The sequence below is a fragment of the Pteropus vampyrus genome, unplaced genomic scaffold (genome assembly GCF_000151845.1).
Source record: "Pteropus vampyrus isolate Shadow unplaced genomic scaffold, Pvam_2.0 Scaffold68, whole genome shotgun sequence".
Taxonomy (NCBI): Eukaryota; Metazoa; Chordata; class Mammalia; order Chiroptera; family Pteropodidae; genus Pteropus; species Pteropus vampyrus.
Genome location: NW_011888849.1, coordinates 4,444,133 through 4,464,067, shown reverse-complemented (window position 1 = coordinate 4,464,067; position 19,935 = coordinate 4,444,133). Strand labels below are relative to the sequence as shown.

The window sequence follows — 19,935 nt, the reverse complement described above, 5'->3', positions numbered from 1 at the left end:
AAAACCAATTCCAAGTGCGATTTGAATCAAAATGTAATTATGAACTGACATAATCCTAAGAAATGTGAAGATATTTAAAATCAGCCTCTTGCCACTAAGTCCTGGCTGCCTAACTAAAATGCAAGTTCTGATAGAAGTGTATTTGCAGCCATGTATTTCCTATGCTGAGTGAATGCAGACGTGCCTAAATCAATGACGAAAATTCAGGAATATTCTTTTTCCTCTTCAGATGACCTTTAGGCATGTAAAATTTTAGTTTTGGGATCATATTAGAAGTTTGGTTGGTTTAATTTAATCAAATTAGATCTACACCCTTGTAATTATGAAAATCAATTATAGAAATTATGCAGACCTAAAATGTTCTTATCTAACACCAAACCTCCATCCAGTGAGACACAGGAACTGCTTGCCTGGTAGGAAAGAGATTGGTTAGAGAGAGAAAAAAAGCCTGTTTTTCACCTTTAGCCAGATAGATATTGAATGAGACACTGTCTTTCTAGGCTTCAGTCGAAAGAACCGGGTACATTTTCTGTTTCCTGCCTTCTAATATCTAATTTACGTAACAAGGTAGAGGAAATTTAGGAAAGCCAAAGCATTAATTGGGAATGAATATCCTGCAGGGGTCCCCAATCCTTGGACCATGGACCAGGACCAGTCGGTGGCCTGTTAGGAACTGGGCCGCACAGGAGGTGGTGAGTGGCAGGCAAGCGAGGGAAGCTGCATCTGTATTTGCAGCCGCTCTTCAGCTCTAGCATCACCAACTCAGCTCCACCTCAGATCATCAGGCATTAGATTCTGTTAGGAGCACCAGTCTCTGGTGCCAAAAAGGTTGGGGACTGCTGCGTAGGTGTTGGGGTTAGACAATGAAGGGTGATTAGGCATTTTATAGAGATGCTTATATTACTGGGTCATTGCATCCATCATTGAGTGAAAATTATTTTCTGAATAGAGAGTCTGTATTCTTCTGAGAAACTTCCAATTCATCTAACCCTGAGGCACAGAACTCAGGGACTGGCTTGGCAGGAGCCAGGATTTTAATCCATTGCAACTCCTTTTTCGTCACTAGCAAAGAACTCACCTAACAAGGTTGCCTGGGCAGCATCTTGTGTTTGAAGCCATTATTAATGTGATTCGGTTGAGAAATCTCTGGTTGCAACATTTTTGGGGCTACCGAGAACAGAGCATACCTCACTGACAGCTGCCTCTGAAAAGAGCTGGAGTCACCTGAAGCTCCCAGGACTTAAAGACAGATACCCAAGAGACTTCAGGTAATGACTATTGATCTATTTACAGAGCCTGAGTCATGGTATTTCAGTGGGACATGGGAAAATTTTAGAAGTACAAAACTTTACATGTTGGTGAAGAGTGTTGTGTTTTGATTCTATTAAGTTAACATAAGATAACAAGAGTATAATGTGACCACTGCAGATAGAGAGGATATATTGTGGTGTTTCTAGGCATGTTATAATGAGTTTTTCTTTTCAGAAGGCTGTAGCATTTAGAAAGCAGACATTGCTGTATTTGAATCTCAATGAGAGGTGGTATCACAAGTTTACACCTGGGAAATGTTAGTGACAGATACTTTTAAAAAATTAAGAGAACTTTCTTTGGGGTTGTGCATCTAGGAGTTTGGGAAATAATATTTGGAAAATGTTTTAAAAACTTTAGCATTTACAGAAAGCATGTATTTTCTTTATTATGAGCAGGATCATCTGCAGGGAAATGTGGGACCAAATATAATTGGCAGGAGTCACTGTACTAAGTGACATTTCTGCTTATGGAAATTATGAACATCTTTTTAATAGTTTGTGAGGGATACACCATTCTCCTTTTCTGCTGCTTTATAATGATAGTCTTACAGGGTGAGGAGTGAAAAAGTTGTTCATATTATGTGGACATTATTTAAGAGTAACATGTTCCACTAACTCAGAATTACAGACCTGCCTTCCATGCTGGGGAGATAAGAATGACCCACCCCAATGCACTACTATCATCCTCAAAAATTGAGAGTTGAAATGATTGTCCTTTAATTCTATATATCAAAACCAAATGGTTGTACTGTTTTTACAATGTACTTATCCTTTATTTTCTATTCCCAGAAATAAGAAAGTTGTTACAGTACTTTATGTTTGAAAAAAGAAATCAGTTTAAATATACGATCACTTTAGCACACTTAATACTTAAGACTAGAAATATGATAGTGTGGCACTAAATTTGACGATAGGAATAGGCCTCTCCATCCTAGTTGAAGATCTTATCAAAACTGCCCAGTCCTTCTTCCTTTGACACAAGGTATTAAATCCTCAAATCTGAAATTTATAGGCCAGGATATCCTATTGTGTAATGATTTCCTTCCATTCATTTGTTAATGGTCTTCTCACTCTTGCTGATTCATTACTCTTTCACTCTAATGGTGGAGGAATTCAGAAAGCAGAGGACCAATTTAGATTCAGATTATGATTAACTTTGCTAACAGTTGTATAATCTGGTGAGTCATTGTTCTTTGGTAAAAGACAAGAATATTAGAGCTTTGCGAAGGAGAAAGCTGAGATAAGGACAAGGTGGAATCAAAATTTTTGTAAACATCCTGATCGATTTTAGATGGAACACTGGCAGATTAAAAGGGAAAATGTAGCAGATACCAAAATGTTTTAATTGCAGACAAAGGTCTTCTGGCAAACCCAGCCATCAGTATCACTGATAAAAATCCTGTAATAAACAAAAGTTGCAGGGAATTGCAGAAATAAATAGTTATTATGGGTGGAAATACTAAAACTTGTGGACTTTGCCTCATAAGAAGACTCCTAGGGTCTTTGCTCAGAGGTCCTAGAGTTTAAATTTACACATAATTATTTCTAAATGTCTTAAATGTATTTTTATTTTAAGAGTAATTTAAACTAATAAAGTCATAAGGAAAATCTTTAACCAATAAGTAAATTAGTAGAAGAAGGGAAATTTTCTGTTCCCAGAATTCAAATATAACCATTATTATTTTGGAGTAATCCTTCCAGTCTTTTTGAAGGTCATAGTTTTTTGGTTTATTATTTGAGATATTTTAAAAATAAAATTGTAATTATATTCATAAGTTGCTTAAAAATTGTTTTGGTTTCTTTAGCCCCACACAAATCTTGCAAAACTCTATAAATACTTAGAAATATTTATGCTGAAATATAAAATTTTCTATTACAATTTTAAATAGTTGCAAGGGATGCACATTAAGTCACGTTGTAAACATTAACAGTTTAAAATAAAATTATTATGACTTTAAAAAACTATATTCAGTGGAAAAGAAATTTGATACCTAGAATCATCCATTAGAAAAAAAACTTCTATTTAATAGATTGAAATTTTAAATCTTGTTTTCCCTTGAATTCATATTCCTATTCCACTTCTTTCTACAGGTGTTTTATATATTTTCATTAATATCTATCCTAACGTAATATATTAGTATGCCTAAAAGCGCTTTTGTTGGTCAATTTTATTGATCCTTCTTTGCAACTAAAACGTGAATATACATCAATGTTTTAATTATTTTTATTTCTTGTAATACGTTTGCAATCTTTTAATTTTTTAATGATCTTTCATTGTAATTTTTATTAGTATACAATTGTATACTAATTATAGAATACATAAAGAATCATAAATATATTAAAAGTTTAATGAATAGTTATTAAGAATTAAAATCAAATTGTATTAGCAATGAGTTTCTTAAGAAATGAAACTTTTTCTTTTAATTCATATACCCAGTTATGATTATTATTTATTGACAGATGAGAGAAACTTCAGCATCAATTCATAATTCAGCAGATGTGATTGCTGAAAAAAACATGTTTACATAATGTCATTCAATTCTTCGAATTCTCTCTGAAGCTGTCATATCACATAGAAATGCACCCACAAAATATTATTTTTAATGATTTACTTCCTAAAAACTCAAGTAAATAAACCAGAGCAAGTAGAACCAGCACAGATTAATCAGCTTTAGATACCAAGGTTGCAACAAGTGCTTTTCGTTATTGAGAAGAGGAAAACAAACTTTGGCTCAAATGACTCACAGTGTTGAGCCTGGAATAATAAAAACACATTGTTTGGAATAATCAGAATATGGCTGCTACAAAGAATATTTACTGTATTTACAGTAAATACTCTCATTAACCATTTATGGGTATTTAGTCCATTAACATAAGGCACATGTTAGGTCCACATTATGGATTTGCTAAATAAATGTGAGAATGGTAAGTAGGTAGATGAAACTTACTTCCTTTGTTACCAAACATTTATTGTTATTGTCATTGCTGGTTTTAACTCTTTTTAGCTAAAAATATTATTAAAATGTATTGTATATTTATTACCTATTAAAAAGTGGCAAAAAATATGATTTTAAATGAGTTCAGGGCCATAATTACACTTAACCTCAGAGAGAATAGTCCTATTTAAAAGTCCTTTAAAATCAAAATGGTGATGTAATTCTTCTTGCTACAGAGGGGAAGAGGAAGGAAGAGGGAAAAGGAAGGAAGAGATTGAGAGAGAAAAAATCTTTAAGATGACATACTACAATCATCAGCGATTTTTTTTCTCCTGAGTAAAAAAGTTTATCCATTTTTTATCAGAGGGCTAGGAATGAGGAAGCTGAAAAGATGGCTGACTTATGTTGAATACGATTTTCAACCTGTAACTTTTTATATTAAATTATTGAAAATTCCATGAAATATAGTAACACCGATAGTCAGTAAAATAAATGAAATTATATAAGGAATGCTCCACCACTTCTATTAAATATCACCTGGGGATACTGGTTAAAAATGTAGCCCTCGAGTCTTATTCTTTACCTTAGAATCCTAGAGAGTTAAAGATTCTAGTATTTTTAATAATAATTCCAGGGATTCAGAGGTTTGAGAAAGGGAATAAATGGAAATAACACAATAAGGCTATTGAGCCACTGTGGTTGCTTCTTTTTTTTTTATTTTCAATAACTTTATTGAGGTTATAACTTCCATATTATCATGTAATTACCCATTATAAGTATACAAGAGTTTTGACAAATAAATAAACCCATGTAACAATTATAAGATCAATCTTGATATTAAACATTTCATTACCTTGAAAGTTCCTTCAAGTTTCTTTGCACCCAACCCCATCCCTAGCCCCAGCTCACCCTTGATTCAATTTCTATTACTATATATTATTGATTTTTCCTAATATTTCATATAAATATAATCATACTATGTACTCCTTTGTATCTGACTTATTTCTTTTGCTCAGAATAATGTTATTGAGGTTATCCATGTAGTATGTGTATTAGTAGTTTGTTCCCTTTTTATTGTTGAGTAGTATGTCATTGGATGGATATACCATTATCTGTTTATCCCTTTCATTATTGACAGACATTTGAGTTATGAATATAAGTGCTATGAATATTTGTTTACAAATCTTTTTATAGACTTACGTTTTCATTTCTCTTGGTAAAAACCTAAGATTGGAAAATATGAGTCACGTGATCATTGTATATTGTATATTTAACTCTATAAGACTCTATATGATGATACTAATTGTTTTATCTACTGTTTACCATTTACACTTCCACCAGCAATGAGAGTTCTAGTTGTTCAACTTCCTTACCCACCTGTTATAGTGGGCGTGAAGAGCTATCTCACCATAGTTTTAATTTGCATTTCCCTATGACTAAAGATATGGAGTACCTTTTCATGTACTTATTAGTCATTTAGTCTTCTTTTGTAAAGTGTTTGTTCACAGCTTTCATCTATTTTATTACTGGCCATTTGACTTCTTATTGAACTATAAGAGATCTTTATATATTCTGGATAAAATTTCTTTGTCAGATACTTGTTTTACAAATATTTTCTCTAGGTCTATGGCTTTACTTTTAAATTTTTTAATGATGTCTTTTCAGCAGTACAAATTTTTACTTTTGATTAAGTTCAATTTATCATTTTTTTATTTTATGTTTTTTGTGTCCTAAGATATCTTTGCCTATTGCACAAAGATTTTCTGTGTTTTCTTCTAAATTTGTACAGTTTTAGTTTTTATATTGAGACCAACAGTTTACTTTTAACTTTTGTGAATAGTGTGAATTAGGGGTTGAGATTTAATTTTTTTCCCCCATGATTCTAGCACTATTTTTGAAGATACGATTCTTTTCCATCGAATTACCTTGGAAGCTTTCCCAAAATCAATTGACCATTGATATATGTGTCTGTGAACTAATTGTTTTATTTCACTGAACTATATATTTATCTTCATGGCACTACCACACAGTCAGTCTTAATAACCGTAGCTTTATAGTAAGTCTTGAAATCAGGTAGTATGAGTCCTCCAGCTTTGTTCCTTTTGAAAATACGTTTTGGCTATTTAGGTCATTTTAAATGAGATTAGTTGGGAAGAGTTTCTTCCTTTTCTATTTCTGAGATTTTGTTCTTCTTAATTTTAATAATTTCTTCCTTAAATGTTAAATATGATATTCACCAATGAAACCACTGTGGACTGGAATTTTTGTTTGCGTGTGTAGAAATTTATAATATAGTTGTTCTTTTTCCTCCCACTCACTCTCTCTTCCTACGTCTTTTCTCATCCTCTGAGATCATTAGAAAAAGATGAAACAAAAAGTATTCCATCAATGATGACAGAGAAGATATGATTACATTTCTCTTACTAATATAGTACTTGAACTTCATATATACATACATACATACATACATACATACATACATACATACATACATACATCCACACATACATACATTTTTCATTCCAATCATCACATCTCCCTGTGGCTGTGAGAATATTGTACAACTTATTTACATTGTAATGTGCATGTTTCTACTGGCTTTGTCTTGCATATCTTTTATTTGGCTGTCAAGCAACCTACATATGCAGGATAGTTTCATATCTCTAGGCCATCTCTCATTTCAGTTTTGTCACTGGTAAGAATTTATACTCAAATCTGTTAAGACAAAATTGCTCATCTGTTCTAAACTACAATGTGCCTAAACTTTCTAATGTCTTTTAATACTTTGAAAAAATTTCATTATAGAATAATTTTATGAGGGAGCAAGACTCAGTGAAAATAACATGGAGTAAAATAGATCTTGTTCAAATCCTAAAATGACATTTTCTACCTGTGGAAACATGATAATTATAATGATTAGGCATAGAGATGCTCAATCCTTGGTATAAGGATAGATTAAATAAGTAAGATACTTTATATAGTAAAAAAAAATGAGAATTCTTGGGAGAAGTTAACAGCAAACAAATTCTCAACTACTTTTATGTGTTTCTATTTGAGTAGAGATGTTGGTATAAAATAACTTGTCATTTATTCACAATTCAGTTCAAGAATTATACCATAGCTAGCATGAACAAGACTAGAGACATAAGAGATATGAAAATTGTAAATATAGGCAGAGTATAAAATGTAGGTCTTGTCTTTAAGAAGCTTAAAGATTAGTTTGACAGTCCAGCCATACACATCTAAAACAATCACCAAATAATAGAAAGTATGCTATAACAATAGCTACCATTTATTGAGTGCCAAGTATTGTTAAATGTTTTATAGTCATTATTTATCATCTTATTTACCATTATTTATCATCTCAAGCTAACCATACAAGGTGTTGTTATCCTCACGATACAGGTAAGCAAACTGTTTCAGAGATGTTAAATTGACTAGCAAAAGTCACTCAACTAATAATATTAACAGTGATAGCCAGCACTTAAGGAGTACCTACAGTGTGTATCTTCAGTGAGGACACAGTTATGGATTTTAGAGCACAGTAGATGTGGCCGATGGCCAGTTCTGCCCCCTGTAGTTGGCGAGCTCAGAGGTACATTCTCATGACTGTCACATCCTCTAAACTCTAAAGGACAGAGCCAGACTTTTAACTCAAACTTTGTGCAAAGCACTCAGGGATTCATCATTAGCTTTACCATTGAGCAGACTGAGATTCATCAGAGAGCCGTACATACTGGCCTTTATGTGTTTTCAGAACAAGAGCTTGCTTAGAAGTACCTGTGGAGTCTTTGCGCCTACATAGTCTGGCTAATTCTCATCTCCATTTTCACAACATAATTAAGAATTGGGGTGTGGATTCTTCAAGAATACTATCCAAGCATCAACATAAGCCCTGGTTAAATAAACATCTGCCTGATAAGCCTGACAGTAACTATAATGGCACAATGAGAAAAGTGGAATGAAGTTCTCTAATATTTCTTTTGTTGAAAAATTGCTATCTTTGATTGATTTCATCATCAGTGTATCTGTTAGTGGAAAATGCTTTACTTATAAGAGTTGCCTATATACGCCACATGCATTTGATGTAAAATATTTAAACCCATATGAAACAGAAAATGCAGCAATATTCTTTTAAAGTCTCATATTTTCCTCTAGCTACAGTTACTAGGGGGAAAGGCAAAATAACCATTAAAGAAGGGATGAATTTTAAACCGTGAAACAGAGTCTTACAAGTGGTCTAACATTATCTTTTTTTACAATCAAATTCAGTTAAGTCTGTAGCAGCTCTCACCACAATCATGGAGGGCACCTACCTGCAGAAAACTTCAAAGATGATGTTCCAATTTTTGGCTACTTGGCATTATTTTAGCCTTCTCTACATCATACAGATTTTTTTGTTGTTATTTATTTTTTGGTATAGTGAATAGAAGGAAATAGATATTAAAGCAGCATTTCCCAAGTGTGTTCCTTAGAAAATTGGGGTCATAGTATGTTTATGTTATTCAAACAAAATTCTAAGAACAAATAAGACTGGGGAAGAGTACATAAAACAAAGTTAAACAGTCTTGAGTACAGGACTATATTGAACCTTAATTATGACATTGTAAGCAATTCTGTACATAGCATTTGTATATACATATGTGTATTTATATGTACATATAAATAGTCTATGACTCTGCATATGAGTCACATATATATATATATACCATTTATATATACACATTCTAACATAGTTTCCCATGAGTGCTTTTTACAAATAGCATCTTATGGGAGTCATGTTTTATAAGAAAGCAGTGTGAAATGCTGATTTAGAGTGATAAATCAATATACTCTATATAGATTTAGTGTGAGTACTTGAGGCTAAAGTTCTCATCTTAAAAACTGAAAGAGAGTCCTTGGAATTTATGTCTGCTTTCTTCTTAGTGTAATATCCTTATATGCAAATTAGTACAAACCAGCAGGATGTCAATGTGGGACACATTCATCCAGGAGCTATCATAAAAACAGGTCAAAGAAATCAGAGGATGATAGAGTATCATTAAGAAGAGATACCTGAATCAGGCAGACTTACCCAACAATTACAATTAATAATGTGAAGCTCAAATAGGGCAGAGCAAGTTAACACACCCCTGGAAAGCACCAGTAAACACAGCCCTGATGAAAAGTGCCTGAAGAAAGGCTGTTTGGTTAGGACCTGTCACTCTTGACAAAATGGAACACAGAGACTTTTCTTGCCTGGGTGTGTTACCCTTCCATACCTAGGTCCAATACATAAAAGCAACTGAATGGGCTCTATGTCATGGCTACAACACATAACCTGTCGTAACTAGTACATTCTAGTGTTATCCTTTGGGACTAGACTCCAGCTCTTCCTAAAAGCAGCACATGTTGCTAGCCACCTAGACCTCCTCCTTTGCACCATTACAAGCCCCACAGGCTCTCCAGCTTGTCCATTTCAGAAGAGAGCTGGATCTGCTCTAATGCAGCGGCTCTATGTTCCCTTGCCAGTGACTGTAATTCAGAGGACTGAAATATCAATCACTCAGCAGAATTTGGAGCATCTAAATTGTAAATGTCTTAAAAGGAAAGACTAACTTTTAAAACTTGTCCTGCTTACTACTTTCCCATAAGATAGAGTCCTGAATCGAGGACATAACTAACTCTCAAAGCTTACTGTCAGAGAAGACCAATGAAGTGGGGTGAAACAAAACCAGCCAAGAAACATTTGATACAAAATAATGAGCCAATTGGAGATAGTCTTTCCATTAAATGATGTACTCATTCATTCTTTTACCTATCTGTTTATTTGACAAACATTTATAGGAATCTCCATGCTAGGTCTCAAAAAGACAGAGATGATAATGAAACAGTTTCTTTTTCTTAAAGAATCAAGTCAATGTAGCGATTTTTCACACATTGGAATGCATATAAATCACTCAAAATAATGGTTTAAAGTACAGACCCCTGGCCACGCCCCATGGGTTCTTATTTGGTTTGGCTGGAGTGAATTCTAAGAGTCTTCACTGATTTTCATGGTGATTACAATGCCTGAGATTTATGGGCCATAGGTAATACAAATCAGGCACAAAGCAGCCAGAGGGCCCTACTGAGTCTGTTCTGAATGGACTGTGTGAGAAAGACCACAATGCTTAGGAATATTTTCTTTAGAATCAGGCAACCTGAGTTCAGACTCTGGCTCCATCATTACCTGTTTGACCTCAGTCAAATGACTTGACCTCTTTAAGACCCAGTTTCATCTGAAATAATATGGGGATAATATTTCTTATCCCTTGGGGTTGTTTTGAAAAAAAAATGGGAAAATGTATGTCTGGGTCATTACCTGACACATTATATGTGCTCAATGCGTAGCTGTAATAGTAATAATAATTGTTGCTGTTGGTGGTATTATCACTATCAGAGTGATTCACCAGAATTAAGCTACATTAATCAATATTAGTTTATTATTATATTAATATATTAATAAATATATTAATCTAAAATTACGTATTTGCTACAAAATTCATATATTATTAATCATATTAATTATAGTATAGATTAATTATATTAATACATATAGTCTACAGACATTATGACTTAGACAAAGACAAAAGGGAAATTCATAGAATTTTCTATAACAGAGCAGTAAAGGCATACATTTCCTACAGGATGAGATTTGCCATCTCTTGTAAGTTAATTTGATATAAAAATCCTATTCACAATGTAGAGCAATTTGACTAAGAGGGAGAAAAAAAGAAGGAAGTGACGTTGAAAACAGAGAAGAGAGAGGAGTGACCACTCTGTTTTATATAGCCCCATAATATATAGCCCCACTATATATATAGTGTGGCTGGCATGGGCAAATACATAATCCTGTGGTAAGGGCATGAGCTTTAGAGCTAAATTTACTTTGATATAAAATTTTGTCTTTATCTCTTCCTAGAAGAAAACAGAACGGATTAGCAGAGAGAGTGCTTTCTATAATTTGAAGATCTTCGTCTTGTAAAGTAGTAGCAAACGAGGTCTCCTGCAAAATGTTCCCCTGTTATTTTTGCAGTTATTTGTCTGTTTTTAAACTTAGTTTCAAAGCCAAATGTGGAATATACATAATTTTTTTAACCCCCATAGTTTTGACAGTTTTCATTATTTCTATTTGAAAAATAACTTTTTATGATAAAGTATACTGGATATAGAAAATTTAGAAAGTATGGAAAGTTCTTCAAAATGAAAAAATGATCACCTAAATAGTCACCCTTTAGATATAATTATAGTTAAAATTTGGCCCTTAGTCTTTTTTTCTCTTTATAACTTATATCTTTGAGCTCAAAATATATGTACCATTTACATTGTTTTTTATTCCCTAATATTATATAATTGGAATTTCACATATCACATATAAACATAATACTTGGTGTCTAAAGAATTCCGTTCTTCCTCACCCATAATTTTTTTTACCAATCTTTTATTTTGGCAAATTTCATTATACAAAGATATAAGAAATAATTTTATGCATTATTCATATATATAAAATTTCATATACATAAAATTAGAATACTTGAGTAAAGGTTATGAATATTTTAAAGTCTGTAATATATGTTAATAAATTTCTTTCTCTAAAGGCTGTGCCAATGTTTACTTCTACTATCAGAAGAAAAATACTAATTTATTTGATAATTAGAGTTAGCAAGTCTGCTTTGATAAATATATCAGCCATTATATTTCTTTTTCTGCAAATTATACATTCCCTTCTTTTGTCCAGTTATCTATTGGACACTCAATTAATGTTGGTTTCTTCCTTTCTTCTTTCCTTTCTGACTTTCTTCGGTCATTCTTTTGTTTCTTACTGAAAAGTCACCATTTCAGATTTTTCATGGGATGAGTCTTAAATAATTAAGTATATTACTTGTTAAAGCACAAACTAGAAGCATGTTTCTACTCCTTCCCATAGTAGTGGTACAGAAAGAGTACACCAAATTTCGCTTTTAGAATTCTCTTTGATGACAAATATATTAATATTTTCTTTCCCAGGCAGACCCCAAATGTGGCAGCTTTTAGCAGCAGCATGCTGGATGCTTCTTCTTGGACCTCTATATGGTTATCACAGGAAAGGAAGCACCACAAATCCTGAAGCTGTTATGAATATTGTAAGTCATACATTAAGGGAAAAAAAATAAGAAAAAGAATTATTAATTTACTTTTAGATGTAATTGATGTGCCTGTCTAGTTTTCAGCAATTCTAAATTGACCAAATCTGTGGCTCCTTCCCTGTACCTTGGCATAGCTTACAAATCTAAGAGTTGAAAGACCTGACCCAAATAGAGGAAGTAATATTTCCTCTCCTAGTAGTTGGAGCTACCATCTGATGGTGGCTTCCTGAAGAGAAGGTTTATGAGTTCATGCTGATGATCTATATAGAGTATCCTTGAGTTCTTCCTGGGGCTTTTTCTAGAGCAGTTTCTGTGATTTGTGAGCTATATCAATACATGCTTTTAGTTTAGTAATCCAGAATTGATTCTAGTTGCTTATAACCAAAAGGATCTTAATGTGCAGAAATTCATACCAGAAGTGGATTGGAATAGAATCAAATGGAAAACAGTAGAATGGGATAGTGCTAGGCAAAAATCGGATACTCCATATTCCTGTATATATTGTATACCATTGATGTCCTCATCCACATCATTTGTATTAGGACTTTAAGAATGGAACTGTAAAAGTTTTTTAAATTAGCATCTCTTGTTTCTCTCTCCAAATTATCCAGGAGATACCCCTAACCTACCATACTGCTAAACTCAACAGCTATGAATATATGTCTTTAAATCTAAATTTTCCTCTTCCTCCCATATTCTCACACATTTTCTTCTCCCTTAAGTGCTTTTTTGGCCCTTAATTATTCTACAATAATAATAAGAATAATAAACATTATAGAGCACTTACTCTATACCAGGCACTGTTCTAGATTCTTTATGTATAATCCTCACAATAAATCTGTGAAGAGACACTATTATTATCTTTATTTTATAGTTGAGGGAAATGAGACACAGAATAAGTAACTTTCCCAAAGTTAATAGCTAATAAGAAGAAGAGCTGGAATTCAGTGTCATACTGTTTGTCTCTAGAGTCTTGGCTCATAACCACTGCTTTAAATAGCCCATAATGTATATAGACCTCTTCTCGCCTGGCATGGGCAAATGCATAATATTGTGGTAAAGGCATATGCTTTGGAACTAAATTTACTTAGTTCCAAAATTGGCTTTAATTTTTTCTTAATCTCTTCCTAGTTGTACAATGTCAGACACATTATTAATCTTCCTGAAACTCAGTTTTTCCACTGTAAAATGAGTATAATTCTATCTGAAAGACCATTTGTAAAGATTAATAAAACAGAAGATATAAATCATCTTCTGTGCAGAGGATGAATAGTGGTTCTCTTCCTTGTATATCTGTGGTTCGGATATCTTCTGTTTACCTTTCTAGATCTACTATATATTCTTTTACATCTTTATCTCTGTCCAAGAGGCTGACCTGTAAGAATTAGGTCAACAAGCATCCTTGACCTTTGGTTTTCATTTCAGTTCAGCCAATGGAAATCTTAAGCAGAGGATCAGAAGCAGGGAAGACAATCAAACTATTTATTATTGCCCTGGCTCCCTTTATGAGGTCACCTTAGGCAGGCTTTTTCTCTCTGTTAAAAGTCACAGCTCCTCTCAATGTGGCCCTCTCTACTTGACTTTCTTGTTCTGGTTATGGTAACTATTTCCTGTCATCTCCCATCAGGTAGAAAGTTGCTAATAGCTCACTTGTTACTAGCTGCAGGGTACTGCACAATTACCTGTAATTTCCCTCATTAGATAGCCATATAATTTTTTTGTCAAAACATTTTGAGAGTGAACTAGGGTGCATTGACAATACCAGGCCAAGCAAACCAGGATGTATAGTCACCCAGTTTTGTCTCATTATGCCTTTGTATGCATCCTCCTTTTGAAACTCTCCTCAAGTTATCTTGTTTTCCTGCTACATTCTGTCCCAGTAGATTGATGAACAGTAGGTTGTAACTTAAAGTACTATATTGAAATGCATGTATAGAAATCAAGAGTACATCATGAAGGTATATATTTTTCTTTCCTCTTTTCAGAGCCAGATCATTTCCTACTGGGGTTATCCTTATGAAGAGTATGATGTTGTGACGAAAGATGATTATGTCCTTGGAATTTACAGGATTCCTCATGGAAGAGGATGTCCAAGAAAAGGTAGAATTTATTTCATTGTGAAATGTTAATGCTTAAACTGGAGATTCCTGGATGTGCTGATAGCAACAAGGAAGCTTTTGTTCTGAAATAGAGCCTAGTGTCTTCCATTAGAGGAAGAAAATCACCTCTACCGATACTACTGTTTCATTTATTTTATAACCTTTGGAATTATTAAATATACTGTTTGTTTAGTCAATCTCTTCTCCTTTAGTTTGTCCTTCCGACAAACACAAACAATAGGAAATTTAGTCTTATTTTGGAGATACCACTTTGCAGGCTCAAAAACCAGAAATGTATGAGTTATTTTTGATACTTTCTTCTCCTTCACCTTTTATACACAACCAGTCACTGAGATCTATTAATTTTGCCTTCTTTCTAATCTGAAAAATTCACTCAACTTCAGTATCCAGGCTTGTATATCATCATCATCATCATCATCATCATCATCATCATCATCATCTTTTGTTTCAGCTACTACAAGAGCTTTCGAATTTGTATTACTTCAGTTGTAATTAGTTCTCTACCCAAGTCAGTGGAATTTTATTTTTTTAAGTAAATCTGAGCCTATTAGTTCTATATTTAAACTTAATTAAAGAGCCATTTCTAACTTCTTATGATACAGTCAATATCTGCAGAGAAAAAGGATCCACTTGGCAAGAACTCTTTACTTCTCTGATCTCTTAGCTTCTTTTATCCTTTGGAGTGTTGTATAACAAACTTCTCAGGATCAGAAGGGTTAATTATTTAAAGAGAAAACCTAGACTTTTAAAAAGATAGGGTGAATGATTGGTGTTGACTTAATAGAACCTTTCATTCCCCCAAATAACTCCATTACCTTTGTTAAAGACTCACGAAAATTTTGTTTCCACAAACTTTTATCATTTCTGTCAGGTAGCTGCCAGAATGCATGAAATGAAAAGCTGATTCAACAATGAGAAGCTGCCCGAAGGCTCAAGTCACAGAGGGGCTATGGCCTGTGGCTGCTATTTGGTAGTACTTAACTTTAGCAGATTAGTAATACTTCTTTCTGCTCTATGAAAAGATGGATAAATGGACATAGCTTTAGTTCCTTGCTTCCAGATGGCTGAGGCTTTCTGAGACTCCATTCTAGCCTACCCAGTCTTAGGAAGCTGGTATAGCAACAAAAGTGACCTGAGGGAGAGTCCTGAGATACCAACACAGCATCACAAACCATAAAAGACAAAAAAAAACAAAAAACAGAAAAAACTGGTCACTTCTCTTTCTTCTCTGTGTTTTCAACACCATTTCCCTACTTCCTTCTTTTCCTTTTCTGTTTCTTACTCAAATTTTTCTAATTTTACATTATGAATAGGAATTTTATATTAAATTAACAATTATACATTGCATAATATTTCACTTAAAACCTTGCATTTTGCCTTCTGAAAATGCAAATTAAGTTAAACAGTCTATGTAAAATCTAGCATAGTACCTAGCATTCAACAAGTGACATTTTTATGTTTTTTGTTATTATTTTGAGAAAAACTTAGTTTCATTATCAAATACTTCTTGAGAAATAAAATGTTATTAATACAGTAGTAATAGGGCCAATATTTATTGTGCTAGACAGTCTTTTATGTATTGTAATTGTAATTTAATTCTTATGACTATACTATGAGATAATACGTTATTATTCTTATGACTTTAATTCTTATGACTATACTATGAGATAATATATTATTATACAGATAAGTTAGCTGAGGGACAAAGAGGTTAATATATAGCACAACAGATTTTGAACCGGGAAAATCCGACTCCAGCACCTACAGAACAACACAATATATTATATATAATCCAAATTTTACAAAGAGTAAAACAAGACAAAGAGAAGATAAATAACTTACCAAAGTAGTTCAGAAAGGAATAGAACCTAGGTTTGCTGGGTGCCAAATTTCATCTCTTAACCTCTCTTCTGTACTACAGGAAATCAGGAAAGAGAATTTTATTGTAGACACTGAGTAAGTTGACATGAAATTCTTGTTGCCTGTATTTTGCAGCTCCAAGGCCTGTTGTGTATTTGCAACATGGATTACTCTCATCTGCCAGTAACTGGATTTGCAACCTACCCAACAACAGCTTGGCTTTCCTTTTGGCAGATAATGGTTATGATGTGTGGATGGGTAACAGCCGGGGAAATATCTGGTCTAGAAAACACTTGAAATTTTCAACCAAATCACCAGAATTCTGGGCCTTCAGGTAAGGAGATATGTAGTAATGAATAAAGTGTGTACTTTGCTTATTTATATGAACAGCCTTTGATTTTTCCCTGTCTGTCCAAATGCATCTAGTGGAGTCCACAGGAAGAAAACAAACTTTTCCTCCACTACCCAGGCTTTCTTCACAAGCTCTGAAGAAATTTACCTATTATTGCATTGATGTTGTTTAAAAAACTGTACTTGCTAGTGTGTGTGTGTGTGTGTGTGTGTGTGTGTGTGTATGCAAAGTATAACATGCAAAAAAAAAATCAAAATGCAAAGGTCAACTTTAGAAAGGTTAATTTCAGGACTATAATTTTGTCCATGTGAACCCCAAAGGCAATTAATATCATACTCTTATTAAAGAGGAAAAATGAAACTGTCAAGAAATAGGACCAGGAACAAAGTTCTAGCTGAAAATCCTGACAACCAGACAATCACAATAAGCTAAGAGTGAGCCTAGTCCTTGTGCACAGATGACACCAAATATTTACTCCTCAAGTAGTCTAGAAACTCTGCCCTCCACATGCTGGTGATCCTGAAACCTGTACCTGAAGTCAAGTCCTGAGGAAGTAAGAAGAAAGCTTGATCATAGAATAATTAAAGAGCAGGTGTTTCCAGGCCTGCTTGGACACAGGAACAAACTCCTGCACTTGCACAGGTGCTCAGAACCATTCTTTGACGGTCACAAAAGCCATTTGTTCCTTGGCCTCATTCCTGCCTTATTCCTGGAAGCCATTTGGTATTTCTTAATTCCACACTTCAGTGCAGTTGTGTCATTACACTACTGCAAATAACATGATTTCCCAGGTGAGTGTTTTCCAACTAGGCACAGTCTTTCTGGGCTGAGGTCTACAAATCTTTTTACTTTATTCTGTTTTTTAAAATAGCATTCCTGGTAATTGTTCCTTTCAAGGAAGTTTGATAAATCTGCTATAGTTTAAATGAAATATGACTAGCCTTACAGGAAAAGCCTTGGTAGGCCTTTGCAAGTCAGATTTTTCTGATTCCAGTTTCTTAACAATGTTACTCTTTCAATCAAGGTGACATCCTCAAAAGTTGCCGAGATACATAATATCATATGTTGACTCTAGTCTTATATTTTAAAAAAGCTACGTATCTATATCTACAATGAATGTATTTAAATATTACAGGCCTAACAATGAGATATTTTTTTCCCAATTTTGTTATTCTTTTTCTTTGACAGTTTGGATGAGATGGCTAAATATGACCTTCCAGCCACAATCAATCTTATTGTAGAGAAAACTGGACAGGAACGACTCTTCTATGTGGGCCACTCTCAAGGAACCACTATCGGTGTGTTTGGGGCAGGTGTGATCTGAGAGTATCAGAGGATCTTCTTCCATATTCATGAAAGGGGTCAGAATTTCTTCCTTCTGTTCAGTCTCTAGCTAGGGGATTTGAGCTGGGAAACCATTTCCTCTGGCTGGTTTCCGAAGAATAAATAAAACAAGGACCACAACAGAGATTTTCTTCCCCCTAGCAGTGAATTTGGAGATTGATAAATAAAGCTGAAGGACAGAGAATTTTATTTGTGTACACAACAAACTTTTGTCAGACATTGGGTTAGATGCCTGGGAAGTAGAGATAAATATGATATAAATCTTTCCTATAAAGAGCTTGCAGTCTAGTGAGGAAAACACAAAGAAAAGAGAGAATTATAAATCCCAGTGATTATATGCCACAATCAGTGTGACTTTTAGTTCCCAAGATATTCTAAGGTAGGCTGGATATTGATGGGGACATGTTGACAGTGCCATGAGGCACTTCACTCCCTTCACTACTCCCCGTTCAGCTAGAGATCTCAACAATATCAACATTTCTACCAGTATCTTTTCTGTATCTTAATTCTAATCAGGTTTCTGGTATAAAGTAGATCTTTATATGCCTGTACTATACTATGCATCTTACATACATTCTCTCATTGGAAACTATAAACATTTGAGACCGTTATCACCTATATTTTAAAAAAGGCTGAACTTAGAAATCCTTTCTAATGGAAATAACACCAAATAATACCTTAAGTTTTATATATACATAATTTAACTTTCAAAAGAATCATCCTATGAGGATTTTATTTTCCACATTTACAGACTGAGAAAACTGAGACTTACATGGGGGAGGTAACCTGCCCAAGTCTTCACACAGCTAGTGAATCGGAAGCCAAAATTATAGCCTAGTATTGTCTGATACCAAAGACTATGATTAAACTAGAATGGCCCTTTGACTTTATCTAGACATACTCCACAAAGGTTGTTTGAACTCTTCCTGCAACACTCTTGATGACTCATTTTATTCTGAATTAGCCAATTCTATTCTTGAGAAATTCAGAAAATCCTTTCCTACAAATTTTACTTACTCTGAGTTTGTTTTCTTTGTTTTGCTGTTGTTGTTGTTGCTATTGTTTTTAATATATCTACTTTTGCTATCATTTAAAATAAATTAAAAATCGTTTTAAATCTATAAACTAGTGTCATCTTCCTTTCCAGCTTTCATAGCATTCTCTACAAATCCAGAACTGGCTAAAAGGATTAAAATATTTTTTGCATTGGCTCCAGTCACTACAGTGAAATATTCCCGAAGTCCTCTGAGAAAATTAACAACTCTTTCCAGAGAAGCAGTCAAGGTATGTGATTTTCCCAAGTTTAAATCTGTAGAAACTAAAACTAGCTCTGTTTTCACTAATTTCAATTGAAGAAAACCTGAAGTAAATGACATTTTCAAACCTTTGAGACTATGATAGGTACTCGAGGTATACATGTAGGTTTACTGACGATGTACAGTTTTATCAATAGGAATCAGAGAGCTCACGCTGATGCCATTCTATCCTTTGTCTTCATCGGTGTCTTCTCTCCCATGTATGCCATTCCTCAGTTACAGATAAATCAAATACTGATTAATTAACTGATTTGTTTAATTTAGTAGGTTAAATTTCTCTCCAGTGGCCCCTGGTTTCTCAGGGGCAGTATTAAGTAGAAGTTGAGATCACAGCATGAAACCAGATGGCATGAGTTTGAATCCTGGCTAGCTGGGTAAATTTGGTCAAGACCTTAACTGTTCTGCGAACTATTTTTTTCATTTGTAAAATGAGGTAATTATAGTCCCTATTCATAAGGCTGCTGTGAGGATTAAGTGAATTCATGTAAATCCCTTAGAGCCAGGTGCACATCGTAAGCCTTTAATAAATGTCAACTATTGTTATCGCTGC

At 33.8% G+C, this 19,935-nt stretch overlaps 1 protein-coding gene across 1 annotated transcript in view; it reads left to right on the top strand.

Moving 5' to 3' along the window:
* Positions 1-1,219: 1,219 nt before the first annotated feature.
* The window catches only part of LOC105293139 (lipase member K), a 34,032-nt gene continuing 15,316 nt past the window's right edge, over positions 1,220-19,935 (top strand). The window contains exons 1-6 of the mRNA XM_011361641.2: positions 1,220-1,268; positions 12,275-12,390; positions 14,379-14,493; positions 16,509-16,707; positions 17,914-18,023; positions 19,217-19,353. Coding sequence (XP_011359943.1) covers positions 12,286-12,390; positions 14,379-14,493; positions 16,509-16,707; positions 17,914-18,023; positions 19,217-19,353 — 666 coding nt within the window. The 5' untranslated portion in view covers positions 1,220-1,268; positions 12,275-12,285. The remainder of the gene's footprint in view (positions 1,269-12,274; positions 12,391-14,378; positions 14,494-16,508; positions 16,708-17,913; positions 18,024-19,216; positions 19,354-19,935) is intronic.